General features: G+C 47.5%; 1 protein-coding gene across 1 annotated transcript in view; it reads left to right on the top strand.

The window, feature by feature from the left end:
* The first annotated feature begins 4134 nt into the window (after positions 1-4134).
* NPHS1 (NPHS1 adhesion molecule, nephrin) overlaps positions 4135-20620 on the top strand; it is a 31602-nt gene continuing 15116 nt past the window's right edge. Inside the window, exons 1-22 of the mRNA XM_090259882.1 lie at positions 4135-4391; positions 4501-4716; positions 4794-4916; positions 5092-5220; positions 5743-5824; positions 6210-6313; positions 6489-6616; positions 6705-6876; positions 7056-7213; positions 7454-7598; positions 7702-7826; positions 9001-9187; positions 9392-9521; positions 9696-9868; positions 10320-10460; positions 10539-10679; positions 11231-11352; positions 12240-12411; positions 12510-12666; positions 12762-12913; positions 13328-13439; positions 13523-13704. Coding sequence (XP_090116008.1) covers positions 4169-4391; positions 4501-4716; positions 4794-4916; positions 5092-5220; positions 5743-5824; positions 6210-6313; positions 6489-6616; positions 6705-6876; positions 7056-7213; positions 7454-7598; positions 7702-7826; positions 9001-9187; positions 9392-9521; positions 9696-9868; positions 10320-10460; positions 10539-10679; positions 11231-11352; positions 12240-12411; positions 12510-12666; positions 12762-12913; positions 13328-13439; positions 13523-13704 — 3274 coding nt within the window. The 5' untranslated portion in view covers positions 4135-4168. The remainder of the gene's footprint in view (positions 4392-4500; positions 4717-4793; positions 4917-5091; positions 5221-5742; positions 5825-6209; positions 6314-6488; positions 6617-6704; positions 6877-7055; positions 7214-7453; positions 7599-7701; positions 7827-9000; positions 9188-9391; positions 9522-9695; positions 9869-10319; positions 10461-10538; positions 10680-11230; positions 11353-12239; positions 12412-12509; positions 12667-12761; positions 12914-13327; positions 13440-13522; positions 13705-20620) is intronic.

Here is a 20620-nt window from a genome sequence, read left to right as displayed (position 1 = left end):
ACCCCTGGGGTGAAAAGGAGGAAGATTGTCATCACCAAACACAGAGAAATGGGAATATGTAGCTAGGTAACTTTGCAAATAAGTTGGAGATAGACCTATACCTAGATTACCCTTAGTTAATCACACCCTTAATTAAGTAGCTAATCGTGTTAGATTGTGAACATAGATTAACCAGTAATGGAAAAATGGGGGAGAAGGTGAGGGGAGGACGAGCTAGTCGCATTAGGGAAGGGGAGCTAATCATGTTAGTATAAAACCAGTTTCCTTTGTCTACGTCGCACGCACATGCTCCTGGCTGGCGGTATGCCCAACTCTGCAGACTCGTGAATAAACGTCTCGCTTTGCTGCTCAAGTCCTGTGTCCCGGTTTTTTATTGTGAGCATTTCTCACAGGAGGGAAGAATAAAGACTAGAGGAAATATTCAAGGTGGAGTTTTAGGGGGTCAGGCCAGATGCCTCATTTTGTTCTTAGAGGAGGACCAGACAGGGAGGGCCATGGCAGGGAGAACAAGCAGTTCCAATTCCTGAAGGAGATAAGCAAGCAGAAGAGGCTTATCCTATGTGAGTGTGTATGAGCACACTGGGGTGGGCAGGGCAGGCCAACCAGCATATGGTTATAAAATTCAAAGATGTAACAATTGAGAGAAACAAATAAAAGAAAGGGGTGTAGTCAAAGGGTGGCTGAGAACAAATACTTATTGAACTCCTGGTGTATGTGAGACAGTATGGGATGGATGGGTGTGTTACAGAGTGGGGGTCTCCAAAAATCCCCAGAACCTGAGGGTTGGCGGATGGGGAAAAGGGAACAGCTTTTAAGATGCCTTTGCATGACTATGGCTAGAAGCTTAGTGTCTCAGTAATGCAAATGGTTTTAGTTCTTCCAAAGACCCAAGAAGATGGGAGGGGTTTTGACCATGGAATGGTATGGAAAGAGCATACAGAGCCTGCGCAAGGTTCTGTGAATGGTCAGAACTGGTTACCACACCCACTGCAACAGAGGATGCAGTCAGGGGTTTAAAAATAGGCGGCAGAAATTTTTACCTAGGTTCTCCATGTGGTTTTGAGAAGGGGTTCTCCATGAGGTTTTGAGAAAAGGAGATCTCCATGCAGCTTTGAGAGGAGGAAAGGAGGTCCATGCGGTTTACAAGGAAGGCAGAGGAGAACTCCATGTGGCTTGGAAAGGGCAAAGAGAGAACCATGCGTGATCCAGTGCAACATGGCACATGTTTTCCTGGACTGTTATACGGAGGCTGATGACATTGTACCCCAGATCCTGAAGGAGACAGCTGACAATTAAGGGATGGGAACTTCTGAGCATGTTTTTTGGCTTATAGCCTTTTGGGGAGCAAGGGAAGTGCTGGGTCCTGTGGGAGAACAGGGCTCTGACCTGAAGTGTTCACTGTCCTCCCCAGGTTGGAATATTGTAAATAAAGACCTGTTTTCCTCAACATTAATTGTTGGGTTTTACACCAAGGTGCCACGTGAAAGAACCCCCTTTCACTCTGTAACAGGTGGCGTGGAAAGATGAGAACAGAGACAAAAAGATGAAAAAGCAGAGACACATAGAAGTACTGTACACACACACACACATATATATATGAGACAGACAGACAATGACATAGTTAATGGTTGACTGAGATGTAACCACCTACTGAAAAAAGAGAGGAAGAGAGAAGGACACTGAGACAGAGGAGAGACTCAAAGAGATGGAGAAAAAATAGAAAGATAAATCAAAATGGATAGAGGGAGGGAGACAACTACAGAAGAATTAGGGAGAGGGAGGGGAAGCTATGTGAACAGGAACTCAACAAGGCTCTCACCAAAGAGTTTCTAGCTGGGCTCAATGCTACATCCACATTTAGTGCTGATGGTCTTAGACTTTATCTTTCACTCTGTGAGAAATGCTCACAATAAAAAACCAGGACACAGGACTTGAGCAGCAAAGCGAGGCGTTTATTCACGAGTCTGCAGAGTCGGGTGCACTGCCAGCCGGGAGTATGTGCGTGTGACGTAGACAAAGAAAACTGGTTTTATACTGTGATTAGCTCCCCTTCCCTAATGCAATTAGCTCCCTCTCCCCTCTCCTTCTCCCCCTTTTCTTCATTACTGGTTAATCTGGGTTCTCAGCCGAACAGTATTAACTACTTAACTCAGGGTGTGATTAAGGATAATCTAGTTATAGGTCTATCTCCAACTTATTTGCAAAGTTATCTAGCTATGTTTGCCCTGGCTGGTTTAGCTCAGTGGATTGAGCGTCGGCCTGCGAGCTAAGTGTCGCTGGTTCGATCTTCCAGTCAGGGTACATCAGAGAAGGAAAACTCTGACTCCAAAAAACCTCCGCTGCCTTGCGGCATACCTCTTCAGGGGAAAGGCTAAGGGAGTAAACCCCGACAGAAAATCCGGAGCCGGAGTCCCTAAGGCGGTTTGACGTTGTAGTCAACACCGGCAACTCCTGCGGCGCACCTGAACCCAAGCTGTATCGACTCCGTCTTTCCCTTGGACCCTTCAGCTGCGAAGAGAGGGGGGGTCTGCTGCATGGGCAACAGCAGACCCTCCATATTACCCTGCCCAGGCTCTGTAGCTTCAGCGTCATCGCAAGATGTCGATTCAACACGGGAGGAGACAGATACCATGTCACTCCCGAGTCGGACTGCACAGCCATTCTTGGCGGTGCAGATAGACTCTGAAGAAGCTACACCATCGTCTCTCGAGACGGACGGCTGCCGACGACGATATCTAGCTATGTCTTCCCATTTCTCTGTGTTTGGTGATGAAAATCTTCCTCCTTTTCATCTCAGAGATATGTGTGAGGAGCTGTGGAGTGTCATTGCCTCACCCCTTTTCCATGATTCATCTGTTAATTACAGTAGTCCCTCTCTATATCGCAGTTCACTTATCGTGGCCTCACGGTATCACAGGATTTTTAAAAATATTATATTTATTTATTTATTGTGGATTTTTCTCTATATTGTGGGATTTTGTGGTACTTTATAGGTATGTAGGTTACCTATAAAGTTACATAGGTTTAAGAGTGTAGAATATGTTTAAGAACATAAGTAGTGCTTATAATAGTGTGGAAAAGGTTAATAAGGGAGTGGGAAAAGTTAATAAGGGACTGGGAATGGTTTGTATGTGTGTGAGAAGGGTTTATAAAGACTTAAAATATATATAAATACTAAAATAAATGTAAGATTCCTACTTCGTGGATTTTCACCTCTCGCGGGTGCGTCTAGAACGTAATACCCGCGATAAGTGAGGGAATACTGTATCTCCTACGGGTTTGAGAGTCACTGGCTTCTTTATCCCTAACAACTCCCTTCCACTCTGATTGCCATGCCCCCTGCAAACTTACATACTCATACATCTACACATGCTTTTACAGACAACAATTCACTCTCACCTTCTCCACATTCACACTCATGCTCACTCACATGCACTTCTCACACATGTGCACACAGATATCTCCCAGTCACTCAAACACATTCTTGCACACTCCCCATCAGACATCCCTGATGTCATTTAGGGAGTAATGCCTATTCATGGCAGGAAAGGACTTGCCATGAAGCTTATATTCCAGGGCAGGGAAGAGCTGGGGAATCCTAGCCCCATGACAGGCCCAGCTCTCTCCTCCCCATGCTCAGCTGGGCCCTCCTGGGTCTGACCTGAATGCCCTCATGCCTGGCCCAACTCAGGCCCTTGGGGTCATGGGGGCTGGGGAGGCACCGAGAAATATGCCTGGCATGTGCTGATGGGGGATTTTATGCTCCAGCTGGGCCGGGAGGAGCTTACTGGGCAAAGGCCTGGAGCTGAAGACACTAGAGGGGGCCTGGGGAGGTAGCAGTGAAAGGACAAGATCAGGCTGGGTCCCAGAACAAGATTCAACTCTGCCACTGACCTCATCTGCCTCATCACTTTCCTTGGCTCAGGGGGCCTGTTGGACCCTGAGGGGCTGTGAGTGGTGAGAGGAAAGCAGAGGTTGGGGTGGCAGGAGAGAATAAAGACAAATAGAGACTTACGGGGAGTGAGAAACTCAGAGAGAAAGAGCTTGTGCCTTAGAGAGAAGGAGATAGAAAGACAGGAGGGGGGAGAGTGGAAGGGACTTAGGACAGGGAGAGAAATAGAAAGACAGAAGGGGAAAAAGAGAGAGGAAGAGAGGGAAAGACAGACTCATGGGAAGAGAGAAAGTTAGAAAAAGAGAAGGAGACAGATGGCAAAAGAGAGACAAAAAGAAAAGCAAGAGACGGAGACATAAGGAGAAGGACCCAGAGAAAGCCAGAGGCAGGCACAGGAGGCAAGCAGCGGGCACTGCAGGAGCCGGAGGCAGAGGACGCGGAATGGCTCTGAGGATCCCCATCTCAGCTCCCCTGCTCCTCATGGGGCTGCTGACCACTGGTGAGTGGTATCCTAGCCTTGTGACCTAATGTTAAGAGGCCCTCATTTCCCACTCACGTTCTCCAGACAGACCCTTTGTCCTCTCCTGCTGACTTCCCCGTGTCCCCAGGCCTGGCCCAGTTGCAGATTCCTGCTTCAACCTCCAGAGCTTTCTGGGCTCTGCCTGAAAACACGACGGTGGTGGAGGGGGCTGCTGCTGAGCTGCGGTGTGGGGTCAGTGCTCCTGGCAGTGCTGTGCAATGGGCCAAAGATGGACTACTCCTAGGCCCTGATCCTAGGATCCCTGGTTTCCCACGGTACCACCTGGAAGGGGACTCTACTAGAGGTAAGGGGTCAGAGCTTGAGACCATGAGCCATCAGCAGAAGCTGACCATGGCCCTGACCTTTGGGTCCTGCCTGCAGGTGAATTCCACCTACATATTGAAGCATGTGACCTGAGTGACGATGCAGAGTATGAGTGCCAGGTCGGACGCTCAGAGACAGGGCCTGAGCTCGTGTCTCCCAGAGTGGTCCTCTCCATTCTAGGTATGGGTCTGGACTTCTAGCCCTCTCCTACCCCAGAACCCAGGAGTCCAAGCTACTAGCCTCTCCTTCCACAGATCTGGGATGCAGAACTCATTTCATAAGCAATGAGACTCAGAGCCCAAATTCTTATATCCTGGTCAGTGGTGATGACTTACTCCAGACCCTTTCTCACCAGTGCCCCCCAAGATGCTTCAGATGACCCCCGAGGCAGGGAGCACAGTCACCTGGGTAGCTGGGCAGGAGTATGTGGTCAGCTGTGTGTCTGGGGATGCAAAGCCAGCACCTGACATCACTTTCCTTCAGAGTGAGTGTGGGTGAACTGCTGGGGGCAGTGTGAGGACCCTGGAGTTGGGAAGGGGGTATTCCTGCTGCATGCCCTTCTAGGGGCCTCAGAAAATATGACAGTCCTGCTGTGGGGACACAGGCTTGGGGAGATGCTGAGGCCAGCATGGGATCTGGTGGATGGGAGGGAACATCCAGGGAAAGACAGCAAGGAGATCATAGGAGTACTGATCTGAGACTCAGGGCTGAGGCTCCAGACAGAGATGCAGTGTCATTGTTAGTGCAAAAATGAGAAACTGAGTAATGGGTGTGGGTGATATACCCAGCAAGGATGGGAGGGGAGGGGAGAAGCTCAGGAACCAGCCCTGAGTACTCTGATACAGAGAAGCCTGAATGTATGGAGGAAATGAAAGGAACTAGTAATTTTCCTCCAGAACCAGGAGAAAGGGGGCAATATGTCCACCCTGATGACTTCTAGGCCATGATCCCCAGGATCCACCTTGGGGAGAACCTGGCATCCTTTCTGCCCTCTTGTTATCCCAAGGTGGACAAATAATTTCTGACATTACTGCTAATGTGAATGAGGGATCCCAGGAGAAACTCTTCACCACAGAGGCCACAGCAAGGTATGGGAGTTGGGATGCCCTAACGTTAGCTTGACCCCCAAATTTCTTCATGAAAACCCCATGTCCCAGGGATTCAAGCATGAAACTTGGGTTAGGTATGAATATCAAGGACTCTGACTTCACCCTGACAGTGTCTTTACCCTGATACTCCAAAACTTCTTCATGGGAACCCCAGTTTCACAGTATCAAGTATGAAGATTTTGGTTCTGTATAGGCCTCTGGGACCACAATTCTCATTCCTAAACCCCCAAAATCTCTTCCATAGAACTCAAGATCTTAGAGGAAATCAGCATGGAGTCTTAGACCAGGTGTGGGGATCTCTTCACCCTAACTCCCCAAATTTCTGATAATGACTCTGACTCTAGAATTCCAACTTCCCATCCAGAGTGACACCCCAGAGCTCGGATAATGGGCAGTTACTGGTCTGTGAGGGGTCTAGCCCAGCTTTGGACACCCCTATCAAGGTCTCAATCACCATGAATGTTCTGTGTAAGTGGGGAACTGAGTCAGCTGTGCTCACTGGGAACAGGGAACAGGAATTGGGGGTCCTGGGGAAGCACAGGGATTATGAATGATTCTGGCTCTCAAAGAGAAACATGAGGGTTCAGAGCATGAAAAGAATGGATGGGCTCCCCAGGCCCACTGAGTGACTGCTGCTCTCCAGTCCCCCCAGGACCCCCTGTGATCGAGTGGCCAGGCGTGGACGAGGGGCACGTGCGGGCAGGGCAGAGCTTGGAGCTGCTGTGCATGGCTCGAGGAGGGAATCCACCAGCCACACTGCAGTGGCTGAAGGTAAAGACAGAAGCATGCATGAGGGTGGGGATATGAGTGGGGCCCGAGAGCCGGCCCTGAGCTGACCCAGGCCTGTTCTTGTTTCCAGAATGGCCAGCCCATGCCCACAGCATGGGGCACGGAGCATGCTCAAGCAGTGGCTAGAAGCATGCTAGTAATGACCGTGCGGCCTGAAGACCATGGGGCGAGGCTCAGCTGTGAGGCCCACAACAGCATATCTAAAGGAAGCCAGGAACGTGGGGTCACACTACAGGTTATCTGTGAGTCCTGGTGCCAGCTGCCCATCTGTCAGTCCATGCACCAGAGAACCATCTGTTAGTGCCCCCAAACCATGCCTATCTAATTCCAAAGACCTCATCATCTGTTCTCTGTCTGTCTGGGCTGGTCTGTGAGGCATTCACCCCAGCTTAGTGTCTCTTCTCTGCCCATCATCCCTCAGTTCCCCCCAGTGCCATTACTATCCTGGGATCTGCATCCCAGTCTGAGAACAAGAATGTGACGCTCTCCTGCATCACGAAGTCCAGTCGCCCACAGGTCCTGCTGCGGTGGTGGCTAGGCTGGCGACAGTTGCTGCCCACAGAGGAGACTGTCATGGATGTGAGGCAGGGGCCCAGACTCCTGGGTCTGAGGGAGGAGGGAGCTGAGGGCATGGCTATTGGATCTGAGAGAGAATGCCTTGGCTCTTGGGGACCATGGACTGGGTCCAGACCTCCTGGGTCTGACAGAGGAGGGGGAGGAGATGCTTCATGTATCCCTGCTTGGGTATGAAGTGGACTCAGGCCTCTGGTGCATGGATGAGGGTGCCCTAGTCCCCAGTCTGAAGCTCTTCCTTGCCAGGGCCTTCATGGTGGCCACATCTCCATGTCCAACCTGACCTTCCTGGTGCGACGGGAGGACAATGGTCTGACCCTCACCTGTGAGGCCTTTAGTGAGGCCTTTACCAAGGAGACCTTCAAAAAGTCACTCACCTTGAATGTGAAATGTGAGCCCCCATCCTCACCCTGGAGGGTACCCCCTGACTCAGATATCCCACCCTCAGTCCTCAACCCAGAGAGAAAAACCACTCTTCCTGTCTCTCGCCACAGATCCTGCCCAGAAGCTTTGGATCGAGGGGCCCCCAGAAGGACAGCCCCTCCGGGCTGGGACCCGGGTGAGGTTGGTGTGTTTGGCTATTGGAGGCAACCCAGACCCCTCCCTCACCTGGTACAAGGTCAGTGCCAAGCAAGGGCTGTGGGTTCATGGGAATGTGGGAAAAGGATGAAGCCCTGTCTTGGGAAGTCGTGGAAAAACCTGAATTAAAAAGAAAAAAAGAAAAAAGAAAAGAAAATTAAAGATTTCAAGTTTTGGCAGGGAATTAGAAAAGACACAAATGCCATAAGAATTAAATGGAATACTAGGAAAATCCCGGGAAATCAGTGAGGATCCTAGCTTAAATGAAGAAATTCTGGATTGGGATTGGGAATTCTAGAGAAAAAGCAATTAATTTCATTAAAGGAAATTCTGATGAAATATCACAATTCAGGTGAAATGGCAGAAATTTTAGAGAAAGACTAAGAATTCCAGGACAAAAGATAATGATGGGTAAAAGCTAGAAATTTGGGGAAAGACTAGTAATTCCACAGAACATTGAAAATTCATTAATTAGTATTAAATTGACTTCTTAGGAGTTGCGGGTAAGTAAATAAAACTCTGGTAAAATTAAAAGAAATTCTGACAGAACTTCTTTGAGAAGGTAAGGAGCTTGTGGAAATTCTGGGAGAAAAACTAGGAATTATAGAGATGAAATGGAAGTCCATGTAATTGGATGGAATTCTGGGGAAATGCCAAGACTTTGGGCCTCACAAGGGATTCTAGTAGAAGACAAATAAAAGAATTTTAGGAAAGGATTCAGAAATCAGTGAAAAGACAATGGAATTAAGGGACTGATCAAAGGAATTATTTGGGGAAAGTGGGAATTTTAATAAAAAGAACTAAGTTTAGGAAAAAATGAAGGAATTCTGGGAAATGCTTGGAAATTCCAGGGAGTTTCCTGGAATTTGGTATTTGCTAAATGCAGCTGGACTGAATTTTGAGAAATGGGCTTGAGGATCAGCAGAGGGCACCAACAATCACAGGCCTCCGCAGAGCAGAGGTCAGGCGTGGAACTGGTGGAGGGACCAGACAGCAGAACAGCAGGGTCGAGGGGGTCCAGGTTAGGCGTGAGAGATTCCGGGTTGGGGATCATCAAGTCCAGTCTCTTCCTCTGCCCTAGCAGGGTGCCCGCGGAAGAAGGCGCCGTTTCCTCGTCACACAGAGGGTTTATCTTGGGCTGGTGGCTGCCAACCCAATGGAGGGTGGGGGGAGGCAAGGCTACCCACCGTCTTCTAGTCAGTCTCGGCCCTCAGGACTCACGCACGGTGACTGAACAGCGGCTGCCCCAGGAGCCGCGGCGAGTGCAGCTGGGAAGTCTGGAGAAGTCGGGGAGCACCTTCTCCCGTGAACTGGTGCTGGTCACGGGTCCGTCTGACAACCACGCCAAGTTCGCATGCAAGGCGGGCCAACTCAGCGCGTCCACGCAGCTTGTGGTGCAGTGTGAGGGCTGTAATAATCCGAGTGGGTGGGAGGGCTTGGCCGCGGTGGGTAACTGAGCCAGAGCTGGTGGGGAAAACAGTGGATGCCACAGAACCATGACTCGCGAAGGGCGGGTAAAGGGGACGAGGGGCTGGGTTGGGCCTGGGTCAAGGCAAGGGCCTCCTCTTCATCTTTGAACCTCGCTCCTCCGACATGTTCTCGAAGTTCCCCCAACTAACTTGACGATCCTGGCCAACGCGTCAGCGCTGCGCCCCGGGGATGCCTTAAACTTGACGTGCGTCAGCGTTAGCAGCAACCCTCGGGTCAATTTGTCCTTGGACAAGGAAGGGGAGAAGTGAGAGTGCGAGTAGCCCCGCCCGTCCCATGTTCTGGCCACGCCCCCTTACCTTCCATGTCCCGCCCCCGCCCTGCCTACTGTCCTGCACAGTTTCCAGCCCACGTCTGACTCTGCTCCTAAAGCCCAGAGCCAACCCTGACATGACCCCACCATCCCCTGCCCTGTCCACAGGCTGGAAGGTGTAACCTTACAGCCCCGGAGCGCCCCATTCAAAGGCTCTGCCGCCGCCAGAAGCGTCCTTCTGAGAATGTCATCCGCTGACCATGGTCACCATGTGACCTGTCGCGCCCACAGCACCGAGCTACGGGAAACCGTGAGCACCTTCTACCGACTCAACGTGCTGTGTATGTGCTCTGGCCCGGAACCCCTCTTGATTCCCTCCTGACCCTATAGCACTCGGGTCTTCACCTTGGCACTGTCTTTGACCTCCATCCTAAACCTTAAAACTTTCCTGAACTTTATCCTGATCCAGCCCTATCCTTAACAATCAACTCCTATCCTGCCCAAACCCCGTTGTGCTTTTGTCCTCTGTCCTAACCCCTGATCATGAGTCCCATTCTGAACACTCTCTCCATCCTTAACCTGACTCTGGCCTCTACCCCTTTCCTAAACTGGATCCTAATCATTATCTTGAACCTAACCCCCAAGCTCAATTCTTTACTTGTTACCTTGTCCACAACCTTGAATCTAGTTGCAACCCCTACTTTCACCCTGTATACCTGTACCTGATCTCAAATTCGTCCCCGTCCCCAACCTCAACAATAATCTTGACTCCGGATGGCGCCCCCTTCGCAGACCCTCCAGAGTTCCTGGGGGAGCAGGCTCTTGTGGTGACAGCTGTGGAGCAGGGCGAAGCACTGCTGCCCGTGTCGGTGTCTGCCAACCCGGCCCCGGAGGCCTTCAACTGGACCTTCCGCGGCTACCGCCTCAGTCCAGGTGCAGGAAAGGGCTGGAGAGGGGTGCAGGTCTTTGGAATGGGTTGACTGGTAAGCTCCTCACCTTGATTTCCCCCAGCTGGCGGACCCCGGCATCGCATCCTATCTGATGGAGCTCTGCAGTTATGGAATGTGACCCGAGCTGACGATGGCCTCTATCAGCTACACTGCCAGAACTCAGAGGGCACTGCTGAAGCTTTAGTGCAGCTGGATGTACACTGTGAGCTCCTCTCACCATCCTAGGAAACTAGGCAGCTCTGGGAGCCCCACCTATCATGGAACTCACATCCACCCAAGAACCTTGTCTGCTGTGAAGTCTCCTTATTGTGGAAGCTCTGTCCACCCAGGGATATTCACCCATCCTGGAAGTCTCTCCCTCTGGGAGCCCCAACTGTAATGAAACCCTGCCCACTTTGGCTCTACTGCCCACTAGAGGGCTCCTATGTGGAATATTCCCAGACAGGGGACCCACCTACATGGCATGGGAAGTTACTCCGATGAAGTCCATTATGGAAGCCCCACCTCCATGCAATTTTGGAAGTCCACTCAAACTACTCTTGTCACCACAGAGGCACAGTAGAGGGTGGGGGCAACCTTACTAACCCTGAAAACTACTCCAAGTGCTCCACATGTTCCATGTAAAGAGCAGGCTGTCATACCCATAACCTCCCTGAACATCTATCTCTAAGATACCTCGCCCACTTGGGACCTCTCCTACCATGGCTTGTCTGGGTCCAAGTGCCTTCCCCAAGACCCTGTCTCCTCCTCCAGATGCTCCTACCATCCGGGCTCTCCAGGACCCCACTGAGGTGAATATTGGGGGTTCTGTAGACATAGTCTGCACTGTTGATGCCAAGCCCATCCTTCCAGGGATGTTCAACTGGGAGAGACTGGTAAGGATCCAACCTTTGGTAAGTGGAAGTGGGGCTAGGCAATGTGATTTCTTACCTGTCAACTCCTTAGGAAGAAGGGTCACATCTATATGACCTGTATAACTATATACTTGTCAGGGCATTCTCCAGGAACTAACTGTTGAGTGGTAGGTAAATGGATGGATGAGCAGATAGATAACAAAGTGAGTGGGTGGGCAGATGGATGGATATATAGATTGAAAAGTAAATGGGTGGATGAATAGGTGGATAGATGAATGAGTAGATGGAATAATAGATAAGCAAATGGACAAGTGAATGAATGGATAAATAGATAAATGGATAGCTAGAGGGATGACTGAATGAAAGAAATAAGTAGATAAATGAATTAGATTAGAAAGTAAATGGATGGATAGGTACTCCATCAGTGTAAAGATGTCTGTGGAAGGATGATGTATGAATGGATGGAGAGTTGGAAAGATGGGTGAATTGATGAACAGATGCATGTACTTCTGAGTGTGTGTATGTATTAGTGAATGGATGGGGCAAATGGGTGGAGAGATGAAAGGGCAAATAGATGAATAGATATAAGACAAATGGTTGGATGAATGAATGGGTGAATGAATGAATGGGTGAAAGGAGAGGTAGATGAATGGGTAGATAAATAGATTAATAGGTGGGTGGTTAAATAGATGAACAGCTATGTGGATAAATGGCTTCATGAATGAGCAATTGTGTAAATGGATGGATGGGTGCATGGATGGATGGATAGATGACAGGAAGACTTTTTTTTTCTAGCTCTGTAAAGGGTGATTGTGGCTAGGAGAATGATACTACATAAGGGACCAGTTTGGGGGATAATGAAAGTGGAGCAAGACTGGGGGCCATCTCCCTGAGTCTTGGGCATTCAGGGAGAAGAGGAGGAGGACTGGAGCTTAGATGACATGGAGAAGCTGTCAAAGGGATCCACAGGGCGTCTTCGAATTCACCATGCCAAGCTGGCTCAGGCAGGTGCTTACCAGTGCATCGTGGACAATGGGGTGGCACCTCCAGCTCGAGGGCTGGTCCGTCTTGTTGTCAGATGTGAGTGACACTCATACCCTTGACTTCAAGTCTTGCCACTAAACCTACAACTCTCGTGTTCTTCCAAATATCTCATGTTGACCTCCAACCCCTCCTAGTTGCCCCCCAGGTAGAACACCCCACTCGCTTAACTAAGGTGGCTGCAACTGGAGACAGCACCAGTTCTGCCACACTCCACTGTCGTGCCCGAGGTGTCCCCAACATTGCCTTCACTTGGACTAAAAACGGGGTCCCTCTGGATCTCCAGGATCCCAGGTGAGCCCAGGCCCAGCCAGATAGCACTCCAGCTCTATCTCTGTTCCCCCAGCCCCAGTCACCCTCCCTGAATTCCTGCCACACCTCCTTTTCAGGTACACAGAGCACACATACCATCAGGGTGGAGTCCATAGCAGTCTCTTGACAATTGCCAATGTTTCTGCAGCCCAGGATTATGCCTTCTTCACATGTACAGCAACAAACCCCCTTGGCTCAGATCAGACCAACATTCAACTCGTCAGCATCAGTATGGTGGGAGGGGACTGTGGGGTTTTGGGAGGGTGCTCCTTCATTTAAGCCCCACATTTCTAGTTGGCCCCATACTGGCAGCTGTTGGCTATGAGTTCAATGTTAACAAATCAACAAGATATATTAAATAAGGTGTCTTTCAACAGAAAAGCTCATAAAACAAGATCATGTGGTGGTTGTTTAATAAAAATGTTGTGATTAGAGGCTTGTAGGAACCTGACCCTGAATTCCCTCTAGAAGCAATGGTTTGATATTTGCTAATTCAGTATTCACAATAACTTTATAGAACATAACCACCATGAATAATGAGAACCAATAATATGTTTAAAATCATTCCTAGGAAGAATCTGGAAGGAATCTTCCAGAATCCTTTTGTGGCCTCTGACTACTTTTCCCATCTTTTTCCTTAAAGGCCGCCCTGATCCTCCATCTGGATTAAAGGTTGTGAGCATGAATCCATATTCTGTGGGGCTGGAGTGGAAGTCTGGCTTTGATGGGGGCTTGCCACAGAGGTTCCAAATCAGGTGGGTCTCAGGTAAGGCAGGAAAGGGTGGCAGCCAATAGGACTGGGGCACCCCCTTGAGTAACTGACCTCCCACTCATGCAGGTATGAGGCTCTGGAGACCCCAGGATTCCTCTACATGGATGTCCTACCACCCCAGGCCACCACCTTCACACTGACTGGGCTGCAGCCTTCTACACGATATAGGATCTGGCTGCTGGCCAGCAATGCCCTGGGGGACAGTGGACTAGCTGACAAAGGATCCCAGATCTCTATCACCACTCCAGGTGGGAAGGGACAGTCTTACATAGGTTTCAGGGTTCCTCAGAGGACTTAAAGGGTGGTATAGTGAAGTCAGTACTATTATTCCCATTTTACACATGAAGTCAGTACTATTATTCCCATTTTACACATGAAGAAACTGAAAGATTAAGCATGTTGTCAAAGGTCACACAGCTGGAAGGAGGTAGAGATGAGACTGAAACCCAGGCAGATGATCTCCAGAGATTAGGTTTTATTCACTGAATCATACTGTCTGAATGCAATTAGTGATACAGGGAAATTAAAAAAGAGTTTGAATTGAATGAAAACGAAAGCATATGAAAATTATGGGGTGCAGCTAACGCAGCGCTTAGCAGAAAATTTTAACATTAAGTGCTCATATTAAAATTTTTAAAAGATTTTATTTATTTATTTTAGAGAGAGGGGAAAGGAGGTAGACAGAGAGGGAGAAAAACAATGATGTGAGAGAGAAACACTTATCGGTTATCTCTCATATGCATACCAACTGGGGACTGAACCCACGACTCAGTCATGTGCTCTGACCAGAATCAAACCAGTGACCTTTTGCTTTGTAGAACTGCTACAGGAGAAACTCGGTTCTTCTTGCCAATGCAGTAAAGAATTACAGATCAGCAAATTTATTAGCATGCAAGCAGGGTTTATTGATGATGTGTTCTCATGGAAGAGAATGGGCCTTACCAAGATGCGGGAGAAAGTCAAGAGTAAGGGTGACAAGGGCAGGGGTGGCAAGAGCCCCAGGTCCTTTGTTCTGAGGACTATATAGTTGGAGGAATGGGAGTGAAGAAGTTACATATTGATTGACAGATAAAGGTGGTGCCAGCTTTTGGTGGGGTGTGAATACCCAAAGGTGTTTATGGGCTTCTTCCTTTGAGCACTATGGGCCTTTTCCCACCTCTCAAGCCTTGGGATGAAAGCACAGTTTCAGAGAATTTCTTTCCCGGATAGTGGAGACAATACATAGAATTTCAAGGACTGCCCTCCTCCTGTGTTAGCATGGTGTTTCTTGTGATGTTGGAACACCAGGCAATATTATTGGACCAGGCTCAGGACTGCTGAGATAGTGGATGAGACATGTCTCCCTCTTCCTCCCTGCCTTGGTTTACTATCTATCCTACCTAACATTCCCCCTTCAAGCATTTGGAACCCAAATCTTTGGGAGTTTTGGGGCAATGAGTGCTCTGGCTGCTTCCTGCTGTAAAAGGGTTGTTGAGCTTTCTTTGGATTTCATCTGTTTGCTAATTATTGGTCAGAGGAGGTGGAGTGAAGTGTTCTATCAGCCCATGATAAATGTTCAGAGCCTGAGGTCCCAGGTGTCGATAGTGATTGTTGTATCCTAGAGGTGATAAATTTGAGAAGAATATTAGTGGAGTGGAGGACTTGGGATTTTATCTGATAAGGGTTACATTCAACCGGGAGAGAAAATTCCCTTTCTCAGGAGGAGGCTGAGCATATTGACAGGCTGGTAGAAAGAGTGTTAGAAATTTGGGAAAGACAATTATATTAGTATAATTATATTAGTATGATGTTACTTATCTGTAACTGTTTGGTTTTTTTTTCTTGAAGAGGAGTTTGAGATCCGTCACTGGCTCACAGGAGTATGTCCTGTTTGACTAGCTGAGCCTTAGACTTGAAAACCTTATATCCTCATGTAGCCAAGAAATTTAATGTCTGAGAAATATGTAAAACACATTGTTTCTGGTTCAGGGAACAAATAAGTTGATCATCGACGTACTGAAGTAATGCCCCATTCTCTAGTTGTAAATCAGTCAAGTTCTAAGCCAGAGCCTGACCAAATAAGTGGGGGCTGTCTCTGAATCCCTGGGATAGGACAGTCCAAGGTAGTTTTGGGACCGCCCCTCAGGGAATGCCCATTCAAAGGCAAAAAGAAATAGGGACTTTATGTTCAGCGGGATGCAAAACAATGCATCCTTTACATCTAATACAATAAACCACGCAGCATCCGCAGAGTAGGGGTTGGGGACCACAGGGTGCAGCGGAACCATTGCTTTATTAATGATTCTTAAATCTTGAACTAATCTATAGGAGTTGTCCTTTTTCCTGACTGCTAATATAGGAGTGTTACAAAGGGAACCTGTGGGTTTAAATAGACCATGAGAAAGGAATTTAGAAATTATAGGCTGAAGCCCAGCCCCTGCCTCAGGTCTTAGGGAGTACTGCTTCTGGCGGGGAAAATGTGAGGGATCTTTAAGGCTAATGAAGACTGACGAAGCATTTTTAGACTGACCAGAAACTCTGATGTCTCAGACAACTGGGTAAATTTGTCTCTCCCATGAGGGTTGAGAGTATTTATGTGGTCTTCAATTTGTGTAACTAACATTTGGAGAGGTAGTCTTAAGGCAGGATTCCCTCCTATAATTATTTCGGTTCCTAACAATTGGAGAAGATCCCTCCCAAGAAGGGAAGTTGGGCATTCAGGTACTACAAGAAAGGAGGGAATAAAATAATATCCATCCCAGAGGCAGCCCAAAGTAAGTGAGATTCTTAGTGCTGGGCTTTCCTGCTACACCCAGGACAGTGAAGGATTGGGAGGAGAGGGATCTGGAGAAGGTGATAAGGACAGAGTAGGTGGTCCATGTGTCTGGTAAAAAGGTTATTGTCCTACCTGCCACATCCATGTGTGCGCTAGGCTCCAGACCAGTGATGGTGACCTCTTGAGGTGGGCTGACTGGGGCGGGCAGTTTCAGTCCTAAGTTACCATCTTCAAGGCAGTTGTAGGGCCCCAGGGACAGAGGGCTGAGCAATGGCCTGTAGTCATGAACTTGTAGCAGGGCCCTGGAGGAGGCTTATTTCAATTAGGACACTCCTTTGCCCAAGGCCCCTTCTCTCAGAGAAGTTTTCGTAATTTTCTTCCAATGTCAAGCCAAATGAGTGAAAAATTTATCCTTTAGCTCTATCCAGCATGACTCAGTGGATTGAGCACTGGCCTGTGCGCCAAGGGATTGCCAGTTAATTCCCAGCCAGGGCACAGGCCTGGGTTGTGGGCCGTGTCCTCAGTTGGGTGTGTGCAAGAGGCAGCCACACACTGATGTTTCTCTCCCTCTCTTTCTTCCTCCTTTCCCCTCTCTCTAAAAATAAATAAATAAAGTCTTTAACAATATTTATCCTTTAATATCGCTTGTCCCTCATAAAACTAAATCTAGGTTAGTATGCTTGATGAGAGCTTCCCTCAGCCTTTCTAGGAAAGTGATAGGGTTTTCATCTGGGTCTTGATTAACAGCAGACACCTTGGAGTAATTAATGGCCTTTTGGTAGCCTGCTTTGAGTCCAGCTTTAATATAAAGTAAGAAATGGTTTCATTCCCACTTTTGCAAATAGCTATTATAATCCCATTCAGGGTCCATAGGTGGAACCACTGTTTCTCCTATAGGATACTTGTTGTCAGACAGATGTAAATTGTTAGCACACTTTCTGGCCTCCTTAATTACTTCTTTCTGTTTAATGTCTGATAAAGTTTGTTCTAGAACTACCATTATATCTTTCCAGGTCAGTTCATATGCCAAAGTAAGATGCTGGAAAGTGTCTATATATTTGTCTAGATTGAATAGTTCCCAAGGTCAGCTTTGATTTGCCTAAGTTCAACAAGGGAGAAAGGTCTGTGCATTAACTTGGGGCTGAATTCTCCTGTCATTTCTATTAGTAGCAAGATCTTTGTAATTGGAGCAGTTTTAGGAGCAGGAAAAGTAGGGACAGTGGTTGTGGTGAGAACCCTGGGTATGAGGGTAGTGAAGAAGGCTGAGAAAGGGCCTTATCTGTGGTCTCTGGAACTGGTATTGGTTCCATGAACATCTGGGAATTGAAAGATGAATCAATAGGGGGAACATTCATAGGACTAAGTTTATATTTTTTGCATAAATCACTATGGCTCCTCAAATAGAAAAATGCTTGGGTATAAGGAATCTCTGAGCACTTTCTAAGACTTAAAAAAGAGGCTGTTGTAGAATTGTATTATAGTTTAGAATCCCATGTAGTGGCCAAACCTCCCTGTCCCCTAGTTAATATTGGGGCCAAACTGTGTTACAAAAAATCTCTGTCAGTCTTTCTTTAAGTTTTGAGGATCAGACTGTGACCAGTTAGAAAGAACACATCATAAGGAGGTACCAGCAGGAACAGACTCTTGATTTCCCATCTAGAAAATGGAAAACCACCATAAGCTGTGGTTTTTCAGCATCCCAAAAACCCTGAGTGTTGGGGTGACCGCTGACCTTTTTCTAAGGGGTTGATAGAGTCTTAATAGTTTCTGCATCCTTCTGGGAGCTAAAAAGGCTTAGTGGGGAGTTGAGGAGTTAAACAGTGGCACCTATATCCTGTTAGCCAGCGATGAAGCAGTCTGTTTTGCTCTTGGGGACGCAGGGGAAAAAATGACAGAGATATCAGGCTCAGGCCTCAGACAGCAGCTGAAAAACAGTCTGAGTTTTAAAGTGTCACTTCTTTTTCCTCTGTGTTGGAGAGGCAGGCACCTTGCTGTTTCTGCAATCAGTAATGAGTTTCAGTACTGAGTTAATTAACCTGTTGTTCCCAGGAATTAGTAGTTCCCCTGGTCTAGAATTTACAGTGTTCCAATCACTTATTTCTTCATTTTTCTTTCTGAGTTTTACAGTCTGGAAAGGGATGAAATTTTCTCTTTGTACCCTTGTTCCCAGTTAACATAGGCACAGTGGGGACCAAGCCCAATTTGAAACTGAAGTCGAATGTAAGGCTTGGGTTGGGCAGGTAAGGAATAGCATCACCTCCTGCTAGGCAATAGTGATCAAAAAGAGTAGTCTTAGGGGGTTAGATGGCCGCTGGGCTGGAAAACAAACACGGCAACTACTTTGTAAAACAGATAGACATGGGAGTAGTAGAGTTGTAAACCCAGTGGTCAGAGTAGGGGAAAAAGACTTATGAGTGAGGCCTAGTTAGGGGAGCTGGACCTGGAGAAGCCAGAACTTTCCAGTATAAGTTAAAATCTTGCTTCCTCTTCTTGAGAACTAAACCCAAGTGGGGAATGTGCTGCAAGGATGGTGTGTAATCACCTTAACAATGTGCCTCTCATTTTGTGGACTTCTGTTTGCAGCTGGTAGGAAACCTAGAGTTCTGCCCTGGTCCACATCTGAGATTATCCTCTCATGAGTGTCTTTCTTTGTGGCAAGTGCTTTAGTGACTTTTAAATGCTTGACTCGTGCCCATGGAATGCAGCAATTTTTCAAGAGGGAGAGAACAAGACACTTACCTGGCAAAGGTAACATTGTCCCTTCTTGCAGCTCCTGTAAGTGGTATGTGGCTGCAAATTGAGTTGCTATAAGTCACCTGGGGTGTAGAGATGCTGTAACCTTACAACAAACCAATGATTTAAGCTTTCTTTTGGCCAGATTTAGAGGCAGAAAAGGCCAAGGAATCCATGTGGTGGGTCAAAGTGTTCTGTTTATAAGTAGGGCTCCATAACTCTCTTACGTGTCTTGGTCACTCCCTTGTCTAAAACAGCCAGTGGGGTTCAGAATGCTGGGTGACCAGCCCTTATTTTGCATGTCATGGGATGAGCAAAATTACACTACAGGGATGGGAGTTCATATGAGGCCTCTGCAAGTCTTAGGGATTAACCCCAGACACTTACATGAGGCCCCCACTCACATAGGAACACCCATGATGGAGGAAGTGCCTCTTTTGTCTTCCGAGCCTGGGTGGGACCAGAACAGTCATTTCAGATTTCATTGCTTTACCTCCAAACACAGGCCTAGCACGTTTGAATGCCCCACCCCCACAGAGCAGCATCTCTTTTATCCCAAAGGTGAGAGACCATACTCACTGCATTCCAAATAGCTGGAGACAAAGGGGTGAGATTCGAGTCAGGATCCGAGTCACAGCACCATTTATGTTACAAGAGAAACTCAGTTCTTGCCAATGCAGTAAAGATTTACAGATTAGCAAATCTATTAGCATGCAAGCAGGGTTTATTGATGGTATGTTCTCATGGAAGAGAATGGGCCTTGCCAAAGTGGGGTAGAAAGGCAAGAGCAAGGTGGCAAGGACAAGGGTGGCAAGAGCCCCAGGTCCTTTGTTCTGAGGACTTACATAGTTGGTGAGATGGAGATGAAGAGGTTACATATTGACTGACAGGTAAAGGTGGTGCCAGCTTTTGGTGGGATGTGTGAATACCCAAAGGTGTTTATGGGCTTCTTCCTTTGGGCACTGTGGGCCCTTTCCTGCCTCTCAGGCCTTGGGATGAAAGCACAGTTTCAGAGATTTTCTTTCCGAGATAGAGGAGACAATATGTGGAACTAAAAAACTGCCCTCCTCCCTTGTTAACATGGTGTTTCTTGTGATGTTGGAACACCTGGCAATATTATTGCACCAGGCTCAGGACTGCTGAGATAGTGGGTGAGATATGTCTCCCTCCTCCTCCTGCCTCGGTTTACTATCCATCCTATGTAATAGAATGATGCCCAATCAAATGAGCCACACCAGTCAGGGCTTATATTTTTTTCTTAAAATACCTCAAACTGATACTGTAAGTTTCCATCTTAGGAAACTAGAAAAAGAAGAGCAAATTAAACACAAAATAAACAGAATAAAGGAAATAATAAAGGTAAGAACAGAAATTGGTGAACTCAAAAATAGAAAAACAATAGATAAAAAAATTAAGGAAACCAAAAGCTGCTTCTTTTAAAAGGTCGAAAACATTTATAAATTTAATCAAGGCATAAAAGTGGAGACACAAGTTAACAACCAATACCAGGAATGAAAGAAGGGACATTGCATTAAGGGGATAATAAGGAAGTATTATGAACACATTTAGGCCAATAAGTTCAGCAACTTTGGTGAAATGGACAAGTTCTTTGAATATGACTAATGACAACATTTTGCTTCTGACAGGCCAATCAGTAGTGTAGTGGCTAATCACTT

This window comes from Furipterus horrens, unplaced genomic scaffold, assembly GCF_987537825.1.
Source record: "Furipterus horrens unplaced genomic scaffold, mFurHor1.1.pri manual_scaffold_13, whole genome shotgun sequence".
Classification (NCBI taxonomy): Eukaryota; Metazoa; Chordata; class Mammalia; order Chiroptera; family Furipteridae; genus Furipterus; species Furipterus horrens.
This window is presented reverse-complemented; position numbering and strand designations above follow the sequence as displayed.